This window comes from Toxotes jaculatrix, chromosome 13 (assembly GCF_017976425.1).
Source record: "Toxotes jaculatrix isolate fToxJac2 chromosome 13, fToxJac2.pri, whole genome shotgun sequence".
In the NCBI taxonomy this organism is placed as follows: domain Eukaryota; kingdom Metazoa; phylum Chordata; class Actinopteri; family Toxotidae; genus Toxotes; species Toxotes jaculatrix.
The window spans coordinates 3,267,773-3,294,652 of NC_054406.1; the positions used below are offsets into that span (position 1 = coordinate 3,267,773).

Here is a 26,880-nt window from a genome sequence, read left to right on the forward strand (position 1 = left end):
GGCATTATGGGGGAAAAAAGGGAGGGGGAGGTGAGAGGAGGAGATGAAATTTGATTGGCAGGGAGTACGAGAATGAGTCACTCATCCAGCTCCCTGGATTTGGAGCTACGGGCCTATTCTGGGCTGTGGTGACACGTGTATGTGTGTATGCATGTGGTTTTGTGTGTGTACACATGCACACCAGTGTTCACAGGGCTCAGGCCAACAGCTGAAGTCACCAGATTTTCACTGTTGGCCTATCCACCGTGTATGTGTGTGTGTACATGTCTTTCTACGGTTGTTTGGACAAATTTTAGTAGTCAGGACGTTTGGGCTGGTCCTCACAACTTCACAGGGCCGTTTGAGGGTTAACACTTGGTTTTAGGGTTAAGTTTAGAATTGGTTGAAGTGGGGGTTAGCAGCAAGTGTGTCCTCACAGCTATGGAAAGACCAATGTGTGTGTGTGTGTGTGTGTGCGCGCGCCTGTGTTGGAGGAAAATGAAAGTAGTCTGGCGACCAAACCACAACACAGAAGCCAGATTTAAACGCAGATATTTATCTTCCCCCTCTCTCCTGCTCTGAAGTCCCCTCTACAGCACCACCACTCTGCAAATCACTCCGGTTCCACAGCGGCCCATATCAGTTTGTGACAACTCCAGTCCTGAGTTGTTTGTATGAGTTGTATGTATATATGGAATATTTTCCATTAATAGTCAGTATAACAGTCTAGTAGCTGATAAAGGTTTGTCCATGGATTGTTGGATCTGGGACATTATGGCTGTCAGAATTGTTTTTTCTTATTACTGACAGTGGTGTAAATGCAGGACATGTTATTTAGTCCTGTATAAGATGTAAATTCCTCTGTGGGAAAAGACATTGAGACTGACTATTTTTTTTCCTTAGAGAAAAGGGACTTTTTGTTCATGGCTAGATTCCCTCTCACCCAGATACATTTGTGTTTCCCTTCCTCCTGAAACAAGCACTTTTATGTCCGCCTTGATTGCGCCTCAGGAGGAATGGTGCTTCCTCTTTCAGTGATTTTAACCAAAGCCTTCCGGTTAAAGGGTGGTCTCCCTGTCCGTTCTGCCAGCCGGCTGCCCAGTGTGATGTTATTAATCAGCAAAGGGACTGTCTGACTGTGGAGCTGGCAGGTTTGTTGGGCTTAACACTGGTTGACTTCACTCGGCAGGGTGTCAGCCTGCCTTATTTCCTGCAGACAATGCATCATAAACATGCACACGTTGTGTGTGTGTTCCTGTGCGCACACATATGTGCACAGCAGAGTGTGTGTTGCTGTGCAACAGATAACCCAGATCTGTTCTGCCTCAGTGCACCTCTGCATGGAGACAGTGGAGTCATATCTCACTCTCTCTCCTGTCTGTATTCCTGTCTCTGTCTGTCTGTCTGTCTGTCTCTTATTCTCACTTACTATCATTCACACAAAAACACTCACTCATTTGTGCACCAGACATATTTTCTTCTAACCAAATTCCACCCTGACTGTAGGAAGTAAGCTTGAGATCTCCAGCGAGGCAGTCAGGTAGCCAGGAGCTCATTACAGCTGAATGTTTTGCAGGGTTGTCATCTTTTGGAAGGAAAGCATGCTCAGACGAGTTTCAGAGCAGTTGTACACGCATGTATGTGTTCTTCCTCTCTGGGAATATAGGCCTGAAGCTGATAAGTCTCCAACCTTGACGCAGGCACTTCAGATTAGGAGATAGAAGATTGCGGTCTAAGATGATGTGATTGTTCAGGATTTTGTTTCTCATTAACACACCGGTGATAATCTTTTCCTGTGAAGATTGCCTTCTTTCCTGCACTTAGTCTGTTCAGTGTTTCTGCCTTCCCACTGGGGCCGCATGTGCTTTAATTATATGTCTTGATGAGACTGAGCAATGCAGTTATTAAATGATATGTGCAAGTGACCACAGCGACATGATTTTGACATCCTTAAAACAGCTGTGTGACCCGGAGGGGCCAGCTGAATGTGACAGGAGGTTCCCCTCATATCAGAGTATAATAACTGACTCTTGAATGTGCACACACGCCAAGCCGGGGGTTGGCTTAATCACAGCCTTGGCTGCCTCCAAGGTGCCGCGAGTTCTCCAGGACGCGACAGGTTTCTGTCTGGCAGGGTTTGGGCGGCCGCCGTGTCACAGATTAGAGTTTAGCTGTCTCAGTTGTAGCAGAGATGGTTTTATACACTTAAAGGCCCCACTTTGCAGTCCAAGGCTTTAATGCAGGGGCAAATACTCAAGCTCCTTACTTTCTACTGTCTCTCAACCATTTTCTGCAGACTTGAACACACACCGGTGCCACTGTCTGTGCCCTGAAACTGCTCGCACAAAACAGTGAAACTTTGCTTACTTTGATTGCCCAGAGTCTACGGGAAGCACCGTTCACAACACAAGCTATTTGGAAGATGGATTCCTGAGCACTGACATAGAAAGCCCCACATCAACCCCAAGAGAGCCGGCGGGCTGATTTAAGCCATGCAGTGCCACTTCATTGATGGTTACGTAAAGCTCCAGCAGTGTTCCCAGATCTCCCACAAACCTAGCGATGACAGTGAAGTGATCGTAATTAATCTGGATCGAGTTTTCCTGTAACCTTTATCTACTGTTGGTGTTAGGGTGACTTTTCTTCTTTCCCTTCTCTATCCTTCCTATACACTTCTCAGTTCCTCCATTGAAAGCACTAATTCACACACACTTAACTCTCATTTCCCTTATTCTCTGTCAGTCTCTCTCTTTCCATCAAGCTTTCTGTTTCCCTTTGGCCTCATACGACTCTTCCGATCAATTCGTTCCTTGGTTGGGAAATGGCCACGCAAACACACATTGCAGCCCACATACAGACATCTATGTCTACCCTAGATTAAGAATATTTTGAATATTTCTTTTTTAGCAAGGCACTTATTCTGTCTTTGTCTGTTTATTTGTCCTCCCTGACACTGACCCTGTCTCCCCTCCTTCCTCTCCGTCTGTCTTTATTAGTCTGTTCATCAGTCTGTCTCTTGTAAGCCTTATGTAACGGAGGGATCATGTGAGAAGCGAGGTGGAGGTTTACGCCATGCACCTGCGGACGGCCATCCTCCTCTCTCTTTGATCTCCGCTGGATTGTGTTTCTTTTTCTCCTTCTGCCCTTCTCTTCCACTTGTCTTCCTCCTCCTCCTCAACTCTACCTTTCCAGCTGATTTCCCCCTCAGCCCGTCTGTTTCTCTGACTCCTCCCTGGCTTTAAGCCACTGGCTCCTCGAATCTCAGCTCCATCCTTTAAGGGTAATTATGAGATCATCTCAATGAGGAGCAGAGGGTTTTTAAACAGTAGTTTTAGGCTCAGGACTCCTCACTAAAGCAGTGTTAGATTGTCTGTTGTGATCCCTGCATTATAGACAGGTACTTTGCAGCAAGGCAATAATGGAAACCCAGAAAACCAAGTTTGCATAATTCATAGTTCGTCATCTTATATTTAGTTAATTTAAAACTGACCCTCCATTTTAAAAAGATTGTTTAAAGTGAGGGGTTCCAACAGGAATTGGAAAAAAATTGAGGTCTTAAGGTTTGATTTAAATGTTTAAATGAGGTGGGAACTGTTTCAGATTTTTTTCCCTTTTGTTTTTTTTTTATTTGTGTGTTTTTCTCCAGATTTTGACTTTCTGCACATGCCAGTACAGTTTACGCCCAACGGAGATTCCCCGTTTCCTGCTTTGTACCCATTTATTTCCTGCCTTTCTGTGTTGTCCTGATCCCATCCCTGATAAACCTCATCCAGATTTCAGTAGCCAGCCAGCCCCCGGTCATTTAGCCAGGCCTCTTGCCTCTATGTGTCGCTCTCCATGCCCCTGAATCATTACCCTGCAGACAGACACAGACCGACCTTTCCAGTGGCTAAATATAGAGCAGCCAAAGAATAGGAGGAAGGGAGGGAAAAATAAACGGGGGGATAGATGGATAGATGGAACAGCATGTTAAAGAAACTTCCTGGGGGAGAGCAAGAGACGTAGAGGAGGAGGTCGTTTGTGTTTAGTCTCAGTGGCCATAGGCCTTCTGGACAATACCGCAATGATGGCTATCGGTTATTATGAGCACTATTCCAACTGCGGTGACGTCAGAGTCCCTAAGAAAAGCAGACCTGTGTGTTAAACCCCCTCACCCACTGATTGCTGCTGCACAGATCCTGTGTTTCTCTTGGAAAGGAGAATGCAGGTGGCTTGGGACTGCAGGCTAATAGTAAATGAGTTTTTCTACCCTGTACTTGGCTATAAATAGAATCCAGCGAGGCCTGAAATGGTGTGTTTCACCTCCGCCTAACAATCAGAAATTCTTCCTGTCTGGAGTAGAGCTCGCCAGATGGTACGAAGGCCTTCGGGTTCATTTGTCTGCTTCGGTTTTCGCTAACTTGTGGCTCTGCATTCAGACCGTTGGTGCTGTCAGTGCAATAGACTAATTTGACAAAACTGTTGGACAAGCTGTATAAAATGTTGCTGCACATTAACTGGCTGCGGAGAAGGACCCATGTACACAGTGACATGCACTGTAATCTGTAAAAGCTCTGCCCCAAATGACTTTTCAAAGGTTGCTCAAGAAAACAGCCTATTTACAGTTAATTACACTCCTGAAACGGTAAAAAAAATTTTCCCATAAAGGAGAGCTATGTCTAGAAAGTTGTACAGATACCAGGAAAGTACTAGTTAATGCTTCTTTAGGCTTCCTGCTCCTTTGCTGTTTATTTCGTTCTCCCAGTCTCTTTTGCGCTCGGTCAGTGCCGTACACTATCTGTTAATCTGTGTTTTTGCTCACATTGCATTAACCACCAGCTGTAACAGATGCACTTCCAACTGGAACCTCAGTTGTGCATCTGTTAGAATGCCACGTGATCAGCTGTGCTGTTGGACTTTCTGTTTTCGTCTCTCCTGCTGCCGAGACGCTGTCTCTGATTCATCTCGAAAGACACTGCATGTGAATGGACTTTGTCCGTCTTCAGAAGCAAAATGTAATCAATTTTAAGTTCGATTTGACCTGAGTGGAGGTGAAAACTTGGTCCTTCAGTGCTCTCCGGTCAGGGCAGTCCGTTGTTTCCGCTGTCAGCACAGTGTGACAGCGAAGCCAGCGCTCTAGCGAGAGGTCTTCGCTGGTTAGACAGATCACACCCTCACATTGCAGGTCCCTGGATCTGCGCCCAAACTCTTGGGCTCCACTCTTTTGGCAAGTTTCTGTAATTGAATCATATTTTGTCTTGTTTGTCGTGACTCGGCCATTTATTTTTAGAGCTAAAAGCTTTTGTTGCTAGGAGACTGTGTGTCTTAGGAGAGGCTGAGCGAGGGAGGGACAGAATGAAAGAGAAAAGAAAGCAAGAAAGAGATGGCAGTGGTGTTGAGGGGGAGAAAGGCGGAATCTGTGAACGCTGAACGACGAACAAGATATGAGTCAGCAGGGACATCTGCAACACACACATGCAGTGGGCATGGTTGCTATTCCTGTGTTCTTTGTCTGTGTGCTCTGTGCACCCACGCACGAACCCACTTACCTCTCCCCACTAACCTGTATTGTGTGTCTGTGTACTTCGTGTGTCACAGAGATATTAGCTCGCCCACTTTGATTTAATACGCTCCCTCTGTGCGTTGTGTGCGTCAGCGCGTGTCTGTGCACGTGCTAACATGGGAGGGTACTGTTTGTGCACATGTGTATTTTTCTGCAGCAATCACCAGTGTACCCCATTACACAGCTGTGCGTTGTGGCTGTGTCACAACGCCTAACCTGTCCCCAGTGACAAGAGCCTTATTGTCATGTGTATGAATCACATGCTTGTACCCTATTAGTAATCTGCCTTCAAATGGCTATTATCAACTATCACAGCCAGCTTGTCTGTCTTTTGGCTCACCATAGGAGATCAGATAACAGCATGTGGTTTATTAGTCATCAGGAGCGGGTCTGTTTTTTTGGGATATTTTTTTCCCCGTCCTTAAGATGCCTTTTGTTCGATTTTTTTATTTTTGAGTGCATTAGCTGCCACCTTTAGAAAAAAAAAAAAGAAGCGCTAGGTTGTGAAACTGTTTTAAGAGCCACCATATTTGCAAATCTGGAGCTTGAGCATTAAGTCTGTTTTTGATATGTTCCCATAGTCAGAGAAGTTCTTAAAAACACAGCAAAGACAATAAAATGCAATGAGTCACATTTATCAGCTGCATCTATTTGTACAAATGTAAAAATTATGTTAAAATACACGTAAAACAGATAGTTAGCTACTTTATGTTCTTGTATGAAGAGTCAGGTTAGTCGTTGTGAAATCAGTAAATGTCTCCAATACCATTTCTTGACACTTCAGGTTTATGGATTGGGCCTTTAAATATGGTAATATCTCCAAATGATTTCCAGCAATTACAACAGACAAAATGAATGAAGGGATCAGCATTTTTTCATTTGGGAATTTGAGAAAAATGGAAAGAGAGTCAGGAAAAAGTCAGGATGCAACTCTGCCCCACCGGAATTCTTGCAAAACTTGTCTGTTGAACAATAAAACATCACAGCTTGAAGCTCTTAAATCTGTCCTAAAGGGGAAAGGAGATTGCAGTTACTCAACTTATGTGTGTCTCAAATATTTAGCCAGACGTTGATCACAGGGGAGCTTGCAGCAGTGTCGGGGGCTAAGTGTCTGTGCAATACTTGGAGTTAGGTTGCTTGGCAAATTTAAACTCCAGCGGCAATATAGACAGTTTTTCATGCACTAAAAATCAAAAGAAGTCTGTTTTGGGTGCTTAGTCACATGAGTTGTGCCTTTGGTGTAGTAGAAACACTGTGTTGTAAACACTAGATTTTGCATTTGCAAGCGAGGATTTGTGGCTTCTCTGTATGAGTGGCGTCCTCTGAGGTCTTGGTTTCCAAATTGTCATTTGTTGTGGTTGACCTTCTCACTTTTAGTCAGTTATGTATTACCACTACAACTACTGTTGCTTTAGCCACTACTTCCTTTACTACTACTGCTACTACTACTACTGTGTATTAACAGCCTTCGCAGATGCAGCGGCAGAGCTTATGGTGGACTTTGGTTTTACTGTGTTCAACTTGGTTGGTTTTTCCATGACTCACTTTGACTCCGTTTACACCTGCTATTAAAATGCGATCTGTATCTCGATAAGAGAAAACACCGCTGCCAATTTCTGGGCAGGTTGTCAACGCAATCATCTTTGCGGTTAGAATCTGATCGAACATATCAGTGCATTGCAATTGATATCAGCAGAGTCAGCTGTTTGTTCAAACAGAGCTTTTTTTTTTTTTTTTTTTTTTTAGAGAAAGAACCGCCCATGTGGGCAGGAATGTCGTGACTCACGCTGGAGTTTGTTGTCCACTCAGCTTCACAAAAAGACTCGAGCACGATCCATTTCCACCAGTTGTCGCTCCTTTAACTGTGATCCACAGTGAAGCAGTCGCTGAGCATTGAAAGCAGCTACAGAAATGACCCGCAGGCAGCTGTGTGGCTTTAAAGCTGTAAACAAAACAAAACTTTAAACTATTAAAAAGTAAATATCAGGTACACTGTATAATTTTAAATAAACTGACACCCATCATTTTTGTTTTGTTTACTTAAATGAGTCTAATCCCCATCAGCCCACAGTGAAGACAATGACAGCACATATTGTCTAAATGGAGGAGTCATAATTGATTTAATCACCATCTGGGCACCATATCCAGATACAGTTTACTTTACACTGGAATTTAGTTGCCAGGTGCGTCCTCGACTCTTTTACAGCTTTTTTTTTCCCCCCTGTTTTTATGTCGTCTTATCTGTTTTTCATCTGCTCTTGTGTTCTTTTGTGTGGTTGTTCCTGTGTGTTGTTCTCTGCTGTAACAGAGCTGCCCCCAAAGCAGTTTTGCATCAAAAATTGACAAGGCAACAAAATACTGGAAAAAAAATAAACAACTCCCCGTTTCATATGTCAGATTGTTGACATACACATTAGATAGTGTTTTGAGACCCTTATCACATTCGGTATGATACAGCGACTTTCATATTATGCATGATTGTGTAATGCATTGTATTCAAACTCAGGGCAATAGGCCACCTCACACTAGCGACATAGTGTCAGCCTTGGGCATATCGTTGTTAACAGTTCACTGTCACTGCTATATAGATATGACAGGCCTTATGGAGTGTGGGAAACTGATTGTAACCTTGGTATTTAGGATAGTGTGTTTCTTTTACAGTTACATAAACACACACACACACACACACACAAAATTCAGCATTGTTATATTGTGCCCATATGTTTCCCATCCTCAGCTTTCTCAGCCTGATTGCCAAGGCACATCTGGTCCTAATGAGGTGTGTGTGTGTGTGTGTGTGTGTGTGTGTGTGTGTGTGTGTGTGTGTGTGTGTGTGTGTGTGTGTGTGTGTGTTGTGTGTGTGTGTCACTATGCCTTTGCTATTCAGCCTTTCAGCCTGGCCTTGTGTTGAAGTGGTGTTGAGTCTTTTACTGCCACCCACTGCTTTACAACACAAAGCCTATACTTTTAACTGTTGGATAATAGTGTGTGCGCTTGTGTGAGTGCGTGTTCTGATAGTAGTTATAAAACCATAGCTTATATTTTGTCTGCTCATATCTCAAGGCCCGTTAATCTGTTATAACAGTGCTGATTTTCCAGCTTTGATGCTGATAGCAGTGAAGTTTTGATATGACTGCGGTCTGTGGGAACAGATTTAGCCTAAACGCTCATCACCAGTTTTCCTGGAACCACTGATCCACTTTGCAGGAAAGCCATAGCCCGAAATGTGTTTTGGATTTCAATGTACATATTTCATCCAAAGTTTCATCCTCGATTCTGTGGCTCCCAACAGTCTCATGTCGCATATCCTTTTCGCAAATGCTCCAGCCTACCACGTCACTACTGTTTCTCTTCTTCTTCATCAGTGCTGCCTCTTTTTCTCTATGAAGCTACTATTCTCTTGAAAAATTAGAGCCTTTGTACACACGTTATTTTTTTAATCTCCAGGGACACAGGAACAATGTTCAGATGTTTTTTTTCCCTGTTGTGTCCTTCCTTTCTTTGAATTCGCCCCCCACCTGAACACTCCTCTCTCCTCCCCCAGGGTTTGCTTTCCCGGAGTGGGCCTACAAGCCCGAGTCAAGCCCAGGCTCCAGGCAGATCCAGCTGTGGCACTTCATCCTGGAGCTGCTGAGGAAGGAGGAGTACCACGACGTCATCGCCTGGCAGGGAGACTATGGAGAGTTTGTCATCAAGGACCCAGACGAGGTGGCCCGCTTATGGGGGGCCAGGAAGTGCAAACCGCAGATGAACTACGACAAGCTCAGCCGAGCTCTAAGGTGAGGAAAAGTGTGATGACACCTTCACATTAAAGCCCATATTTTCAAAGTCATGAGGCTGCAAGGGTCAGAGTCATGTATACATTTCTACAAAGTGTGCATGTCGACAAACAGCAAACAACAGAATTGTATCATGCATCAATTGTAAAACACAAACACTTCATATGACACAGGAGACTGAACACAGCCATTCACACCACACAGTAGGTCACATACATGGTCATTGACAACCAGCAGAGATTGCAGATGATGTGTTACAGGATTTTTTTTTTTTTTGTAATTCCTTTATGCAATGCAGATTTTTTTTTTCCAAACAAAGCAAACAAAGGTCTTCTTGCTGTCTGGAGGTCGCCCTCAAGTTTTCTAGTACGCATGTGTAGAATGTGTCCGTGTATTCATAACTCCGATTGTGGTATGTATGGAGTCCGCAGTTTTCTGATGGCATTTGCCTCTCCCCCTCATTTCCTGTCTGTAATAAAGTCATAAAATGCCCCAAAAAGATCTTTTAAAAAAACTCTACCGTTCTACCGTAGATACTTCTGTTCAGCCTTTCTTAGCAAAGCAAAGGACCACAGGGCCTGGTTGGATAACACTTGGTAAATTAACACCAACAACAAACACTGGGTTTTCTTTGTCCTTTCCTCAGTTTAAAAGGTTTGTTGCTAATATTTAGCTTCAGGTTCGGGTCATGTGTTCCTAATAGGTATCAAGATCAGAGGAGTCAGATAATGGCCAAGAGCCCAGACGGGTTCATCATGTCAGTCTTAAGTTTCAGGAACTAGAATCCTGTCTGTGCTGAACTCCGGATGAACTGCGATAAACTCAGTGAAGCATACAAGATTGATTTTAAAATAGATCCAATTTGTTAGTGGAAAGATAACAGTGCAGCGGACCACAGGGTTAAGCATAACAGTGGATCTATTCACACACACCAGAACTGGAACTTAATGTCTTTTCAAAATCATTCTCAGCCCTTTTTTTCCTCTTTTCTGTTCCTCTTCACTTTACAAGGTTTTACAAGATTTTAAAAACAAGATAAAAAATGGAAACTGAAGAATGGCACGATGGGGAAAGTAATGATGAAAGCTTTCCTCTTATTTCTTTGCCGTTACCTGTGCCCTTCTTATTTAGATTCTGGTGCGTTACAAGACCAGCAGACATTAATCTGGGAAAAAAAGATGCTGTAGTTTCTGTTCTTTGTTGAATAATAATTCACAGATCATAGGAACATGCGTCAGAAACTCAGCTTCATTTTCCTCATTAGTATTGGTTGTGATCAGCGTTGGCGACCTTGGAGCTTGAGCTTTTTTTTTTTTTTTGTTAGTTTCTATTTAAGAACTCACTCAGAGATAAGTTTGAGCTTAATTATAACGGTGTGGAATGTGCGAGGAAAAAAAAGACCTGGTGTTTTGTTGTGAGTTGTGCATCTGCGCCGCGTGCTAAAACTCCAGGGTGACAGCCGATTTAGAAACACACCTTCGCCCTCCGCGGAGCACATGTGGGATGCTGCAGTTTTTATTTAGCTGCCAGTCTGTTCTCTCATCGTCATGTACACAAACACACAGGCACATGCACACAGCTACTCATCAGTGTCGCCTCCTGTGTTGTAGGTTGGTGTGGGTTATACTTTGCCATGGTGATGACTAGTTACACTGCCTCGTCACCACACACGCACACTCACGCACATGCACCCACGTACACACACACACACACACACACACACTTAACACCTTGTTATATGTCAGCCCTCCTCCAGCCCATCTGTGTCTTGTTTGTTGCTTTAAACCTTTTTTTTTAATCTTCTGTGTATTTTACTGCATATTTAAAGACACACAAGCTTTTACTGGACTTGTGTTGGAATATATTTGAACACCACTTTGTTGATGAGAACGTGGTCATGAATTTAAAGAGTTATGTATGGTGCTGATGTAACCCATTGATTTTTGGAGCGTTGTTTATTTATTTGCGAGCTTACTTAACAGCACAAATAGACATGGTGTCATAGGTAGAGACGTTGCAACAGCTGAAGCTAATTTCCAGTCTCTCTTCAGACCTGCATAACATTTAACCCTACTCATATTTTTTTGTTAGAACAAAACTTGGAGTACACCATACCACACACAATTAATCCCACAAAGGTTTAATAGTATATTAACAGTCAGTTTGATACAGAAGCAGTTCCCTCTGGTCACAGTGAGCGTTTAACATCAAGGACCATCTGGAGCCAAACTTGGTTGTGAACGTCTTTTCTGTGGTTTGTAAACCTTTTATGTGAACGCGGGGCTCTTAAATAAGTCTGAAGTCTTCGGAGGAAAATTTCGATCTCCGTTAGATGTGAAGTCTTTGATTGATGTGTCGTCGAAGTGATTGGTACACATGTGTTCGTTCATGCATATACAGTACATGTGTTTAGAGACGTGCATGCCTGCGAGTGTGTGTGTTTCCGTACATCTAAGTGTGTGTTCATCATATAGAGGCAGAGTCTATGCAGTTAAAGTCCTTTCTAGTTTATTTGAAGGAAGTTCAAATGGTCTTCAAAGAGCAGGAGGCCACGAGCAAGCCTGGGCCCGGTATGTGAGGCTGGCTGTCACAGATTGACTCAATACTGTTTGAATGTGTGCGTGTTCCTTTCACATGTATGTGCCTGGCCTTTACCCCGCCTCATTCAAAGTGCCATTCATCTATCCGCCCGCCTGTGAACATTATGTCCCTTCAGCTTTTGCTGCACATACAGGCCTGATGTTATTAACACCCACTCATGGATACAGCACAAAAACTGCTCAAGCACTGAACTCTGCACGAATTAAAGTGTCTGCCTTTCTGAGGGAAATCATTTGCTTTGGCTAAAAAAAAAAAAATCAAAGCAATCGAAGAGGTAAAGCTAATCAATCATTAGTACATGCATTCGTTAAGACTACCTCAAAAATTCAAGTATGTCTTGCAGGTTAGTAATTTCACACTTGAGGGAGGCTCTGTGTCATCTTAGCATGTGTGGGTCCCAGGATCGTCCTAAAGAAATCTATAATTACACTGAAATAGGGCAATATCTACGTTATTTTCATTATCATTTAATCTGCTGATTATTTTCTCAATTAATAATTTAGTCTATAAAATATCAGGAAATTGATAATAATTAATATCATTGTGTGAACACTGTGTTCCCCCTGATATCTCAAACTACTATTCAGATTAGTTTTGTATGTTCTCAGTGGTTTTGTTATTATTTGCAGATGTTCTGCCTGCATTTTATGTTCGGGCCAGCTCCTTTGTGTGTTTGTGTACTTTTGTTTGTGTGCCTGTTTGACATGTGACGCCGTGGGTGTGCGTAGTAGTCATCTCTGTCAAAAGAGGCCCTCCACTCATTGAGTCATTTAAGGGCTGGGTGAGCTCCTGGTTCGTACACTCCTGCTCTACTTTGTTCTCTACTGTACCAAACTCCAGTGACTAATACTCTGTTCACACTTGAGCAGGGATACGGCTTCGTCAGTGTGACTAATATTTAATCCATCATTATTGTGTTTGTAATTGTCACTACTAGTTCAACTGATTTTAGACAAAAAAATATTTTCATATTTACATGTTGACCGTAGTTCAAGGCTGAAGTGGTACGTGAAAACTGGGGTCACAGTTTGATATTGTCATCCATCATTTTGCAGCTGTGTGGAAACACAGCAGAAGGTCCAACATGAAGAATTTTCACTTGGCAAAGTTAAATAACATTTTGCAAATATTACCTAAGATTTGTTTAATCCCACTTGGAGGAAAAGGGTAGGGTTTGATGTCGGGTTATTATGTTTGTATAAACATTAATCACCACACAGTTGTGTAATTCTGCTCTCTATTTACCTTTTATCACTGAACTTTCACCTGCACATTAGTGAATTTTTGTCTATTATATATGTGGCCATCGATGTATAGAGAAAATACATTGACGGATGGATAAATAACAGCTACACAGACTGAGACACTCTGCTAACCTGGTATGATTTTTACATTCAGCCTTTTCTTCAGATGGAGAGCAGCTTGATTAAAACTTAATGACATCAGGGGACCTGTGTGCAACGTCCTATTCAAGAGAATCTGTGTTTTTCTGTACAGATTTAGCCACCGAGCTCGTCTCAGCTTGAAATGATGAATGACGTATTACATTTCCCAGAATGAAGTGGCCAGTCACAATTGAATGAGAGACACTGATGGAGAAGTTTTTATGTAAGGAATTATGAATGCTGTTCGGTCCCGAGGCTATCGGTGAGTCACAGGGAGCCATTTTATCATCTTTTGGATGAGCTGTCAGCGGCTCGCTATTCACTCCTCTGCATCACTCTGTGTATTGGCGATGACTAATGCAGTCTTACTAATGGAGCCGCCTGGGTAAGACGAAGTCAGAACGGCTGCTTCACTTCCTTGAGTGATCACAGTGAGGGTTTGAATCTAACTGTGTGTTCACATTGTGAGCGGCTTGCTTAATTGCGTGCTGTACATCGACTAATGTAAAATCACCATGCACAGAGGTAGAGCAGAGCTTTGAACAGCCACATTGTGGTTTCTAGTGTTTCACTTGTGTCTTTGCAGTATTACGGTCTGCTGCTTGAATGTAGCTTAGCTAACAAGCAGACGCCAGTTAAACAGAAACATAAATCTCAGTGAGTTCAGAGGTTACTGTTGACCCCAGTGTTGAATGCAGCCGTTGTCTGTGTGTTCAAGACATTTGTTCCTTCAATGCTTGAAATAAAAGTTTGATTTCAGGAAGTGAAAACCCTTTTAATGACTCTACGCAGAACTGTGCACACACAGCAATTACCTCACATTGGTGAGGCTGCAACAAAGTGCAGATTTGATTGACCCTAAAAGCTGTGGTCATCATTTTGCCAGCCAGATTGCAAAATGTCCACATATAAGCCAAATGTCACGGTTTATTCAGGTCCAAAGGAAAGGAATGGACTATGGTGATTTTTCTTTTGTTTTTTTATCCTTTTGGTTGCACTGTGAGTAACCGCTGACTGGCTATGCAACTCTGAGAGTCATTTTTGTGGCATGTAGGAAAAATTAACTGGAAAAATGTTCATAATAATATGTGTATTTACCTCTGGTTTCGCACTTTAAATTTTCAAAAGAAAATGTGGCCACGATCAGTGGTTTACCACACGTTGCCAGTGATGTGGTAAGCATTTAAAAAGAGTAACTTGCTGGAAGGTAACACTCTTTCCGTCCCGCTCTCTTTAGATACTACTACAACAAGAGGATCCTCCATAAGACCAAAGGGAAGAGGTTCACCTACAAGTTCAACTTCAACAAATTAGTGCTGGTCAACTACCCGTTCATCGACATGGGCTCTGGTACGTAGAAGCACGCTTTCACACTTACTTGGTAAATCCTACCAGTGCCAGGGCAGCATACCAAGTCAAAGCATCATCATGCAGCAATTTTAAATAAAATAAACAGCATGAGAATCGTTTTCATGATACACTGACTTGTAGTAGGATGAATGGCGCCTCTTCCCACTCGGCACCCCTAATCTCTGCTCTTGCACTTCTTAACTTGGGTTAAGCAGGTACAGCCTCCTGCTGGGAGTGTGTAACACTTTACAGCATTATGTCACATACCAACAACTGCGGGTCTTCAGCTAGCTATAAGAAGAAGCAAGGTCGGTTTTCTCTGTACAGAACCCAGCGTTGTCGGCAAAGACACTTTTGGAGCAGACGAAGACCTGAAAAGTGTCGCTGAAACGTTCAAATGTCATCGCCTGAGAAAGTTTCCAGTCGGTGTGGTGGGTGACTTATTAATTTACTTCCCAAAGACAAAAGTTACAGGTAAAGACAAGGAGCAGTTTTAGTGGCCAGTCGAATCATATCTGTAAGTTCATCCCAATTTTTGTCCAAAAAAAAAAAAGCCATCCTAGTGGAAATACATATCATATATACAAATATACTGTGGGTGGAGTGTGTGTGCATGTGTCTGCCTGGTTGCTCAGTGTGTGTGTGTGTCTGTCTTCGAAGACATCAGTGTGCCACGTCCCAGCTTATCCCTCTCCTCCCTCCTCTGAAGTCGTCTCTCGTTCTGGTCTCGGCCACCCAGTGTAAACACAGCCCATATGGAGCGTTGGATACGGGTGACATAAGTGCAGCACGAAACTTTAATTATAGCCTCCGTGTGATGTGGCCCACACACTGACATGTTGTGATATGATGGTTTCATATGATGGTTTTACACACACACATGCCCACGTCAATCTGGATTGATGCGCAAGCACAGACGCTCGCAAACATATACGCTAGATAAACACACGCACACACAGCTTTCCTCCTCTCGCTGACTCTGACACACATGGTTGTGAGATGGGAGCTTTTGAAAAAGAGACACACACACACACACAAACGCTCGGCGGCACTGGAAAAAACAGAGGAACCCAACCCATGTTTGTCATGGCACTAAGAGCGACTTTTCCAATATTTAATTCTGGCACGTGCACGGATGCCAAGAATTTATTGCAGTGCCACAGTCTCCCTGGCAGGGGAGAGAGAGAGAGAGAGGAGGGGCTGAAAGAGAAGGGAACTTGTGGCTTTGTGTAACCCAGTGTTTTCTTTCTGTGTGCCTGTGACCCTCTGGGTAAAATAGTTGGGAGTTATGGGAGACATGTGACCTACTCTCATTAGTTACTTTTCCCTTTCTCTTCAGTTTAAAGGGCTTCTTCTAAATAAATATATATAAAATAAGAAAAAAACAAGTGTATTTTCTGACTTAGCCTGGGTGGCATTGCTGCCTACGTAATACAATTGAGGCAAATCATTTTTTTTTTCTGTTTTGGTGCTCACAGCATTGAAAACTGACAATGCCCCTGTTATTCTGCACAATCCCCAACACCCCCCAACAGTTGACAGCATGTTTTGTGGATAATTGTGTGTGGAGTAACGGGCACTGATTCTGTAAAAAGATGCAAACTTCCGGGTTCCAAAGAAATGTTAACACAATAGTAGAACTAACAGTAATATTTTTTTTTTACATTTTCTTATGTTTATTCTGTTCAGACCATTTGAAGTTCATGTATTTGATTTTGACTTTTCTCCCTCGCAGGTCGAGGAGTTCCTCAGAGTGCTCCTCCAGTCCCAACCGGAGGCACTCACTTCCGTTTCCCCCCCTCCACGCCATCAGAAGTCCTCTCATCCAGTGAGGAGTTACGCAGTCCGGGCATGTTCAGCAGCGTGGCCCGTCGAATGGCTCGAGGATCTGTGAGCGACTGCAGCGATGGCACCTCCACTAACTCAGAGCTGGAGGAGGCTGTGGGGGCGGATGAGCGAGGCGTGGGGCCTGAGAGGGCATTCAGGGGTCTGCTGCCTCCCCGCCTGCCTCACGATTCTCTCTTCAGGGTCTATGGTGGGGCCCCAAACCCAGCAGGGCTCCCCAGACCTGCCCCCAGGGTCCACCCCGAGCCTCTGTCCCCGTTCCCCGTGTCCCCCCTGCCTGGCCCGGGGGGTCTTCTGGCCCCAACTCTGTCCCCAGCCTTGTCCATGACTCCCACACCCCACCTGCCCTACACCCCATCCCCCTCCTTGTCCTCTCCAATGATGGGCTCCCACTTTTCCTTCAACCCAGAGGATATGAAGCACTACCTGCAGGCCCACACCCAGTCTGTCTACAACTACCACCTCAGCCCCCGAGCTTTCCTCCACTACCCCAACATTGTCATCCCTCAGCCCCACCGCCCCACCTTGGAGAAACCGGCCACCCATCACCTGCACGGCCCGCCCCTGCCACTCTCTCATTCGCTCAGCCAGCATCCGGGAGGCGGAGAGGAGGGGCAACAGCACCCATCTCCATTCAAGTTCAAGCTGCAGCCTCCTCCACTTGGGCGCAAACAGAGGGAATCAGGAAGCTCATTGGCTGCTTCTGCTTCCTCTTCCTCCTCCAGCCAGCCCTCCTCATTCACAGGCTCTGGGCAGATAACTAACTCTGCCCTGGCTGCAGGGCCTCCTAAGATCAAGGTGAGACTGCTGACACACACACAGGATGTGGTGTTTCCACTTAGGTATGGTTTGTGGTTTGGGGAATGCCTCTCAAATGCTGTGAGCATGAGAAACATCTGGCCAGAGTCATAAATTAAATGTCATGTAAAACATTCTCCCTCTCCAGGTGGAGCCCATATCAGACATCGAGTCAGAGGAGGAGGTGGAGGTGACTGACATCAGTGAGGAAGACGAGCTGAATCATAACGACGAGGATGACGAAGGTGACATCTTTACCCCGCCAGCTCGTCATCGTCATCACCAGCTCAACAACCATCACCAGGCTAACGGGAACGGCAGCAGCCCCTCTGCTCCTCTTCCTCCACACAGTAACCACGACGATGAGCCTGACGATGACGAGGACGTCTTCAAGACTCCTGCCACTCCTCCCATTGGCAGTGCCGGCCTGGCCTTCCCTCTGATTGGCCTGAAGACCGAGCCAGGCCAGGCAGCTCCCATCAGCCCCGGGGGCACGCGCTGCATCCCGCTCAAACTCCGCTTCAAACGCCGCTGGAGCGAAGACCAGAAGATGGAGGCGGACGGAGAGAGGGAAGAGGCGGAGGACAAGAAAGTGAGAGCTGAGGGAGAGGAGGAGATGGAGGGGAAGACAGGGGAGGAGGGGAGGAGAGGAGGGGAGGTGGAAAATGGGGGAGGAAGAGGAGGTGTTATTTTGGGGTTGATGCTGCCTCCCACCCAGCGTAGAGCGAGCTCGGAGCTGCAGAGGGCTACGGCGCAGCTGTCTCTGGAGAACACTGGCTGCTGAGCTTCACGTGTGCACACACACACACACACACACAGAGGATCCTACGTAGATACGAAACACACACCTCTGGGAGTCTTGTTAACAAGTTTCATAGTTTTATGTAGACCATAATGCCTTGTGGGCACTTGTCTACAGTATAGTGGCCGTACACACAGAAAAAATGGAGACAAAAGCTGAAAGGTCATTGGATAAACACAATTTCATGTTCTTTGTTGTATATCTGGATATGTACATTTATCCTATGTAGGAAATTGTTTTTTTTGTGCAATAATTAAAGGAGTTGTCGGGCACTTTTTACTGACCTCACAGCCCCACTCACTCCTTAAATTACTTAACAGAACACAAAATAATTTCCTGCGTAGGCTCGATCTGCATGTTCACGAGGAAGTAAAGAACAAGCCGGATGTGTCAGCCCATGAGTTCACCTTTCAGATTTTGTCACTGCTTTTGCAGAATCACTAACTTTGGTCAGTACTGTCAGCAAGTCGCCGCAGAGTGTTGTGAGCTATGTAACACACCGTGAAACATAGATGTGCCTGTGTAGCCTCAAGTGTACTGCAAGGCAAGACACCTCTGTGCCCCTGGTACCTTATCAAACACAGACGCAGCAGTGCTTCTGCTGTGACTTACAACACTAAGAGATAACCAAACTTAGTCTGTTTGTTGACTTGTGTTCTGTTTTAAAATTAGCGCTCTGCAGAGAGGGAGCCTGCTCTTAATATCTCTTAGGAATTGCACACTGCCTTCTCAATGCCTCCTCGCCCTCATAGTGCCAGTTATGCCTGTAAGTCTACCGGGGATCACTTCGCATCACACCTGTTCCCAGATTATGTCTTTATTAGGATTTAATGGGTGTTATTTGTTTGTCTGGTACAGTGAAACGAATCACATCCTTCTCTTTAAAAGAGCACCAAGGCAGCCTGAATTGTACAGCAGTAGATAGAATGAATTTTCTCACTCATGTCTGGCTCGCTCGGAGGTAGTGAGCCCTTTTCATAACTTCCCTGTCTTTCTTTTTCTCCTTCGTATTCACCATAACCGACGGACAGATCCTGATGTTACTAAAAACACTTGTAACAGCCCTGATAGAGATTACAGAAGTGCCTCTCTGTCTGCATCCATCACCATGCAGTCGTTTACAAGGTGGAGGCCAGTGAGCATAAAAAAAAAATCTAATTAAAAAAAAAAAAACTGAGACCTCGCAACGATGGATCTTAAGAGGATTTGAAGAGGGTTTTTTTTTTCCCTTTCAAGAGGTGATTGGAAAGAACTCTTCAATCACAGCCTTTTCTCCCGGAAGCAGCTCGGACTGTGTCGGGTCCAGACTGAGTGCTCTCTTCATCCTCAGCTCATTCACTACAGTGCATAAAGACATGAAATGAGGATTTGTACATCTCGAGGGCAGACAAACTAAGCCTGAGGAGGAGAGGTGGATTTTGATGAACTGACTTTGACTTCTCAACCTCTGACCTCTGACCGCACGGACGGACAGACAGACGGACGGCATCGTTAGCCAGTTGTTAGCGAGCGAATGGACCCGGTTCCCACTGTACAGAAAAAAACCACCCGGATATCAGAGGAAAGCGTCCGATCTTCTCTTCGCTTGTTGAGGTAATGAGGAAGCAGCTGCAAACAAGGCTGTAATTACACACACACTCGTCCCTGAATGTGTGCGTGGACCCAAATCTGGTGTAAAAACATCAGGCCTCGAAGAAGCAGAGGGTGTCTCAGCATTTCGCGTTCCCTGCGTGACTTCGCACGGTCTTTGAGGAGGTTTGGAGGGCGCTCGAAGTGTTTTCTCCCTCCAACATGAAGATCAACAGCTCTCTTCTGCATTCCCCCTGTTTATTTTTAAAGACTGCGTTCTTTCTGTCAAAGGACGCTTGTGCCTCCTAAGGACATGGACAGTATTTTAGGGCATTTGCAGTGATCTGAGGGCTTTCTGTGTTTTGGAGATAATAGCCGAATCTGTTCATGTGATGTTTTGGGAAGCGACGATTGAAGCGAACTGATTTGTCTGGGAGAGAACGGGAACCATGTAATGAATGTCGAGCATCAAGGTTAACTCAGGCAAACCTTCACTGAGATAATGAGAAACAACTTATTTTTATGATGTTTTATTCATAGAGAAAAAAAAAGAAAAGACGACATTGCGCCCATTTTAATGAACAAACAATTCCAAATAAGATTGTGCCTTTTTTAAGCCAACATGAGTTTTATCAAGGACCCCCAGCAAAATATTTTAACACACACACATACACACATATACACACACACACACACACACACACACACACACACACAGTACCACCATGCCTTCTGTTTTTGTAAAAGAGAGATACAGAATAAGTAAATATATATTGAATTCAAATATTATATTTCAATATGGTCATTTGATACAAATCAGGAAAATCCTACTATTTTTAATGGTAAAGATATGTATATATTCTAATGGGCATATTATTACCAGTATAATTCAGCCTTTGCCTTCTCACCCTTGCCTTCTCTTGACCGTTGAGCTGCAGTGGAAAAGGCCACCGGTATCAGAGTTTTATATTTATATTGTAAAAATGAAAAAACAGTCATTGTGTATTCAGTGGACGGAGGGTGTGACGGGACAAGGATAAACGAGCGAGCACGAACAATTTAAGCAGACCTGAGTCGAGTCGTATTTACCTTGTGAGTGGGCGTGTTTGTTTTAACATTCAAGGAGTAGCGGCCCAGGTGGGGTTTACCTAATCAGGACAGAGTCGAGCTGTCCGTCACAGAAAGGTAAATTTAAGTTTCAAGCTCTTTTGTCTCCGCTGGCTTTTGTCCCACCCGGTAAACCCCACCCGCCTGGATCTAAGGCTCCCAAATCATGTGCAGCCACTGTTTGACCCAGATCTGTTTAAAAACCGCGGAGGCGCAGGTCGTAACGGGGGAGCCGGAAACAGGCTCGCGTGTTCAGAGCAGACAGATTCTGATTGGACGACACAGATATGCGGCAGGTTTTCACTTCACCTCGCAAAGCCAGCAGAGCCACAGCTGCTGATACGATCGGACTTTGGTTTGAGTGTGGACTGTGGACTCGAGCAGCTTTGTGTGTGAACCGAGTGTATGGGCCGGTCTCACACACACACACACACACACACACACACACACACACACACCCCATCCTGGTTAGAGACGGGCTTTACTGTGGCTAAAATAAAGAGAAACTTGACATCAGAAGTGACATCAGACGCCCCCACAGTCTCTAGAGTAGACGGCATAGCCATACACACTACACACACTTTTACACACATTTACTGACACATACACACACACACACACGGAGGAAATTGCATCACAAAACCTCAGAGTGGAGTGGAGAGAGAGGGACTTCCCATAATATGACTCGCCCGCTCTGCTCAGTGTTTGTGCGTGCAGTTGTGTGTGTGTGAACGTGTGGTTTGTGTGGTTATGCCTTCAACACACACACACACACACATATATAAATCTATTCAACACAGCCTGCAGAGAGTCTCAGTCCTGGGTTGTTTAGTTCCAGTTTTCTAGTCCAGATTAACCAGCTCCAGTCTCATGTCTGTGTCCTCACAGCTCACATTGTCATTTTGAAATTATTTTTCTTCTCCAGGCACAAAGAAACGTACATTTGTCCTTCCACGTGCTTGTTAACATGATCAACATTCCTTCATTCAAAAAACAAAAATTAAAAAAATAAAAACAGGGTCAAACCTCCCACTTGCTGTCGGTGGAGACGCTAAAAGTGCCAGCAAAAACATCTTTAAGGACCGAAGTAGCAGTTGACAAGTGTCTGGTAAAGAAACATAAAAAAACACAGAGCTGTACCTGAACTGTTACACCTGTGCTGCCTTACCTGTCGTGGCTTCAACAACAAAACACAGGAGAGAATAACTGTTTCCCCACCGGGTTGATATTTGCACCCCTCGATTTCATTGATGCTGTTCTTATCATTTTCTTCTGTATGTTTCCAGACGTATTACTGTTACTCTTGTAATTATTATATTATTAACATGACTATTTTTGATTATTTTGTACCCTCTTGCCATGGCCCGGCCTCTTCTCCATGAATTCCTGGTTTTTCTGTGAGTTTTTGTTCCAGTTTGCACTCTTCTCCATGAACTTTGACTTTTCAACTTCAGTGCAGTCTTTTCTGTTTTGTTTTTTTTTTTTTACTCACACTGATTTTATAACCATGTTACCATAGACAAGAGGAGGGTCACATATCCCCCACATGATATACAGCGGGGGAACAAAACAATTGTTTTCATTTTTTGATGTTGTGTATATATATTTTTTCCATTTTGGAGGATTCTGTAAGAAAAGAGCATTGTACTGTTTAACCATTGTATTATTTGAAATGCATCCCCCCTGTCCTCTCTCTGGACGTCTCTGTCTCTCCTCTCGTGTCCACCTAGGCGGTGAGCAGTCGCTCCAGAGGAGAGACAGAGACTTTTCTTTTTATCACAGAGGAAGCACCTGTACTTCTGTTTCTCTTCTATCTGTTCATCTTCATTTGTAATTAAACAATAATCAGGGTTCATTAAAAAAAGGTAAAAACGGATCAGTTTCTAAGTTTTTCTTTCATATATTCAGCTTTTTTCTTTCCTGCCTTCGAGCTTCATTCACAAAAAGTTGACGTTTCTTTCACAAAACATTAGAAAATCAGGAATAAGAATGTGTATAATTTTCCAAAATAAAATTTTTTATGTCACTTTGTTTATACTATGCATCGTATTCACACTGTAAGAAAATAGAATTGTTATGTGTTGAGTTGAACGTTGGTCAATAGGAAATTGTCATATTTTGATAACTGATTAATCATTTTTTTTAATGATGAGTCAGTTTGTTCCAGTCTCAGTTGTGAGGATTTTTCTTTTTTTTGTCTTATGTTACAGTAAACTGTTTCTGGGTTTTGCTAAATGAACAAGCAATGTCAAGGTGGTCTTCTCGACGTTACGATAAGGTTTGGGGGTTTTTTTTTTGTTTTGTTTTTTTAATGTTTTCCGACTCAACAATCAGTTAATCTGTACAACAATCAGCAGATGAATTGATAATGAAAATAACCGTTAGTTGAAACCCTGATCAGACCCCAGAGGACACTTTGGGTTTAGTTATTAGTTGATCTGGGGGGAAAAAAAGACCCACACACTCGCGGGCATCGGCCAAACTGTATCACTGAGTCAGATCTGTTCTTTAATTCTGGTAATTTTGTATGGAACAACCTGCAGCCTCTCTCTCTCTCTCTCTCTCTCTCTCTCTCTCTCTCTCTCTCTCTCTCTCTCCTCTCTCTCTCTCCCTCCCTCCGTCCCTCCCTCCCTCTCTCTCTCTCTCTCTCTCTCTCTCTCTCTCTCTCTCTCTCTCTCTCTCTCTCTCCCTCCCTCCCTCCCTCTCTCTCTCTCTCTCTCTCTCTCTCTCTCTCTCTCTCTCTCTCTCTCTCTCTTTCTCTCTGAACGCTTTGTGTCACGCAAGTCAACAGCAAGTCAAGTGCTTAGCACTTGTCAAAGTCCTGGCACATTTTATGAAAGAAAAGCCCCATCCAGGGATAAGCATTCTCACTTCTGCTCACAATAGGCCTGAGATAGATTTCTGTTTTTTTTTTTTTTTTTGAGCGACAGCTGCAACAAAAAGACCTTGATGGGAGGGATCTGGCTATGACAATGGAGATGGCTCAGGAGGAAGGAGAGATGTTTGTGTGGGGCAGACCATGTCACTTTCTGTTCAGGTGCAGAGAAATGTTTAGAAGAGATTTTAGGTCTGAAGAGCACAGAGCTGTCACTGTTTGACTTCTTACTTCAGCATCACCTATTTATTCATTTTCATCTGTGATTTTTTGTTTTTTTTATTTTACACTGTTTGAAAGTTTAACTTCATTTAACTGATGTTTCCGAGCGCAGCAGCAGAACAAATGCGCTTCACTTCATAAGTCCCCGGCGTTAGTCATGAGGGCCCTGACAAAATCCCTGCAAACTTTAATAATTATGATGCTAATTGTGTCCCAGATGACACCTCAGTGATCCACCCACCATGTTTTTTTTCACTTTTCACTGTTTTAATTACTCACCAGACTGGCAAATCTCTTTCAGACACCATGTGGGTTTATCTTCTGCTTCGTCTCATGATTCGTATCAGACTCTTGTTTGTGCCTCCTCATAGCTGGTTTTGGGTGCTCAGTGCTCAATGGTCCTGGTTAGGGTTTCATTTGAAAACCAGTATTTGGCTGTAGTGTTTGTTTATAAGGCTTGTATTTGGATTTTTTGACCAGAAGTGTTTTTATTTATTTCTATTTTTGAAGTGGCAAAACTAGGGCTGCAAGTATTTTCATTACAGAATAACTGACTAAAATATTTTCTAAATTAATTCACCATTTCTTCCATAAAAGGTCAGAAACTAGTGATAAACTGCTGTCCGAATTTCTCAGAGACCAAGGTGTCATCTTCCATTCAGAAGCACAAACCTAAATAAATTCAGTTTACTATCACAGAACTGACACAGAAAGCTGTGAAAGCAGCAAATGTTCCCACTTGAGAGGCTGAGACCAGTGAATTCCTGCTTGAAAATGACTCGAATAATTGATCAATAAGCGAAACGGCTGCTGACTCAAACCAAAACATCCCAGGTTCAAAGTTTGAAACAATGTTTAGACACTAGATTTCTCCACTAAAACAAAATTATTCCTATTATTTTCACACAGATTCTCCTCACAGGGCTCTTAGAATGAAGGGCTTAGATATGAAAGTGCAAATCTAATAACACGAGCTATAAATGTCTCCTACTTTTCTGAGCTTTTTACCCAAATGTCCCACATACTTTAGGAGTCACATGGACAGATTTTGGACCATTTCTAAGGCCTCTTTATGTTTAAAGATGAAGCTCGTAAAAGCAAACACAGCCTGAGGAGTTGATTCCTCCTTTAATGATCACTTTACTACCATTTCAAATCCTTTTCCCTGACACTCTGGTTCCCCCTGTTGTCAGCTTTCAGTACTACTCCTCCAGCTCCACGCACACGCATTTATGTTCTGGCTAAACAGAGTCAGCATTGTGGAAGGTATAGAAATGAAAATAAATGTTTCTTACCACTTTTTCAAACCATTTCAGTATAATTGCAGTGTAACTACGCTAAATTCAGATTTTATTTTATTCACATCTGAATATGCATATCACAGTTTGACAGGTCAAATGAACTTATACTGTATTTAAAGACAAAAAAACATCTGTATTTCCACATAAGTCTGGTTATGACACAAAATACTTGAAACTGCACTGAAAATAAGTTTTCATTATTCTTACTGTACTGTCAGATTTGTTAAAGAGAAAAAGATTCAGTTACAGATTTGATAAAGGGATTTTGTGAACTGAACAATGTATTATATTTTAGTAGACAGACTTGAGAACAGATTGCATTCACACAAAGATCACAACAATAAAAAGAATTCACTCTAAACACCCATCTAACACACACACACACACACATTCAGCCACGTTAATTCAGACAACAATAGATGTTATTAGAAATATAAGATAGTAAAGCTAAAGTCTGTGGGAGGACTGAGTGCCTCTAACTTCAGGCTGTTTTGCAGCTCATTCCAGTAGTAAAGCTCATGGTACTGGAAACCAGTATTCCCCAGTTCAGAGTTAGAATGCCTGGCTGGATTAACCTCCTAAGAGCTGTTTAAACAGTATAAATGATTAATTGATCAACAGAAAATTAGTTGGCAACAATTTTTGATTGAATTTCTGATTAATTGTTCAGTCACATTCACTGGTACCTGCTTCTCAGATCTGAGTATTTGTCACTTTTATTTGATCGAAAACATTTTCACTGTTGGTCAGACAATAAAGCAGTTTGATGTTCAAAGAATAGCTTTTGAATAAAATGCATTAAAAAATCTATTCCTTTAACTCATGTAAAAAAAAAACAAAAACAAAAAACAGCGCCATCCCAGTCCCTCTTTAATGGGTCTTTTAAAATCATTTTTACTTTCTCTAACTGTATCAGGCACTTTTCCCTGTACACATCGACTTTCCTCACTTTCCTTACTTTTACTCTGTCTTTTTGTTCTCATTTAAAAAATCCTGTTAATCATTCCATCCCGTGTTTGAATCTTTCTCTCTCACCCCCAGCTCTCATCCTCCTCTCCATCGCCTCCTCTCTCCCCTGCTGTCTGTTTTGAAGCATTCATCGGCTGCTGATCTCAACAGGGGACTGGCCGTATTAAAAGGAGGCTGATTGACGGGCTGTTTGGCTTCCAGCGGAGATGGATTGTTGTCTGGCTGAGGGACGAGGTCAGAGGTCACAGTCCAGAGAGCCGGAGACAGAAACCAGATCACAACAGAAGGCTAATTATCATGCATTGTTGCAGGGCTCCTGCTGGGTCTCCGCCTTCACTTTCACCACCGGGTCACAGTGAAAGCTCTGGACCTCCAGCATTTAAAACCTGGTGAGACACATGTGATTAATATCATTTATCTAATTGTATGAGTTATATCCTGAAAATCTGAGGAAGAAACTGACTTTATGTGCATCTGTAAGCAGCATGAGTGGGGAGGGGCGGTATAACAGAGAACAGATTAGACTTCATGTAATTTGCTTTACAAAAAATAAATAAAAGATAAAATAATGATATGAAAATAGCAAAATTAAATTGTATGAAATGTTGATTTTAGGTAAATTAAAATCCAATTTAATGAGAATTTTTTATGATAATCTGTCAGTAAAATATCAGCCTGTCAATTTCTGAGATTATGGAGGATATTGAGCTTCCCCTCATTAGTACTGATATGGAAATCAAAGAATAAATAAGTTAT

General features: G+C 43.2%; 1 protein-coding gene across 1 annotated transcript in view; it reads left to right on the plus strand.

Annotated features, from left to right (window-relative positions):
• The window catches only part of erf (Ets2 repressor factor), a 33,457-nt gene extending 10,824 nt beyond the window's left edge, over window positions 1-22,633 (plus strand). Inside the window, exons 2-5 of the mRNA XM_041053059.1 lie at window positions 9,066-9,300; window positions 14,524-14,636; window positions 16,372-17,279; window positions 17,428-22,633. Coding sequence (XP_040908993.1) covers window positions 9,066-9,300; window positions 14,524-14,636; window positions 16,372-17,279; window positions 17,428-18,063 — 1,892 coding nt within the window. The 3' untranslated portion in view covers window positions 18,064-22,633. The remainder of the gene's footprint in view (window positions 1-9,065; window positions 9,301-14,523; window positions 14,637-16,371; window positions 17,280-17,427) is intronic.
• Window positions 22,634-26,880: the final 4,247 nt, after the last annotated feature.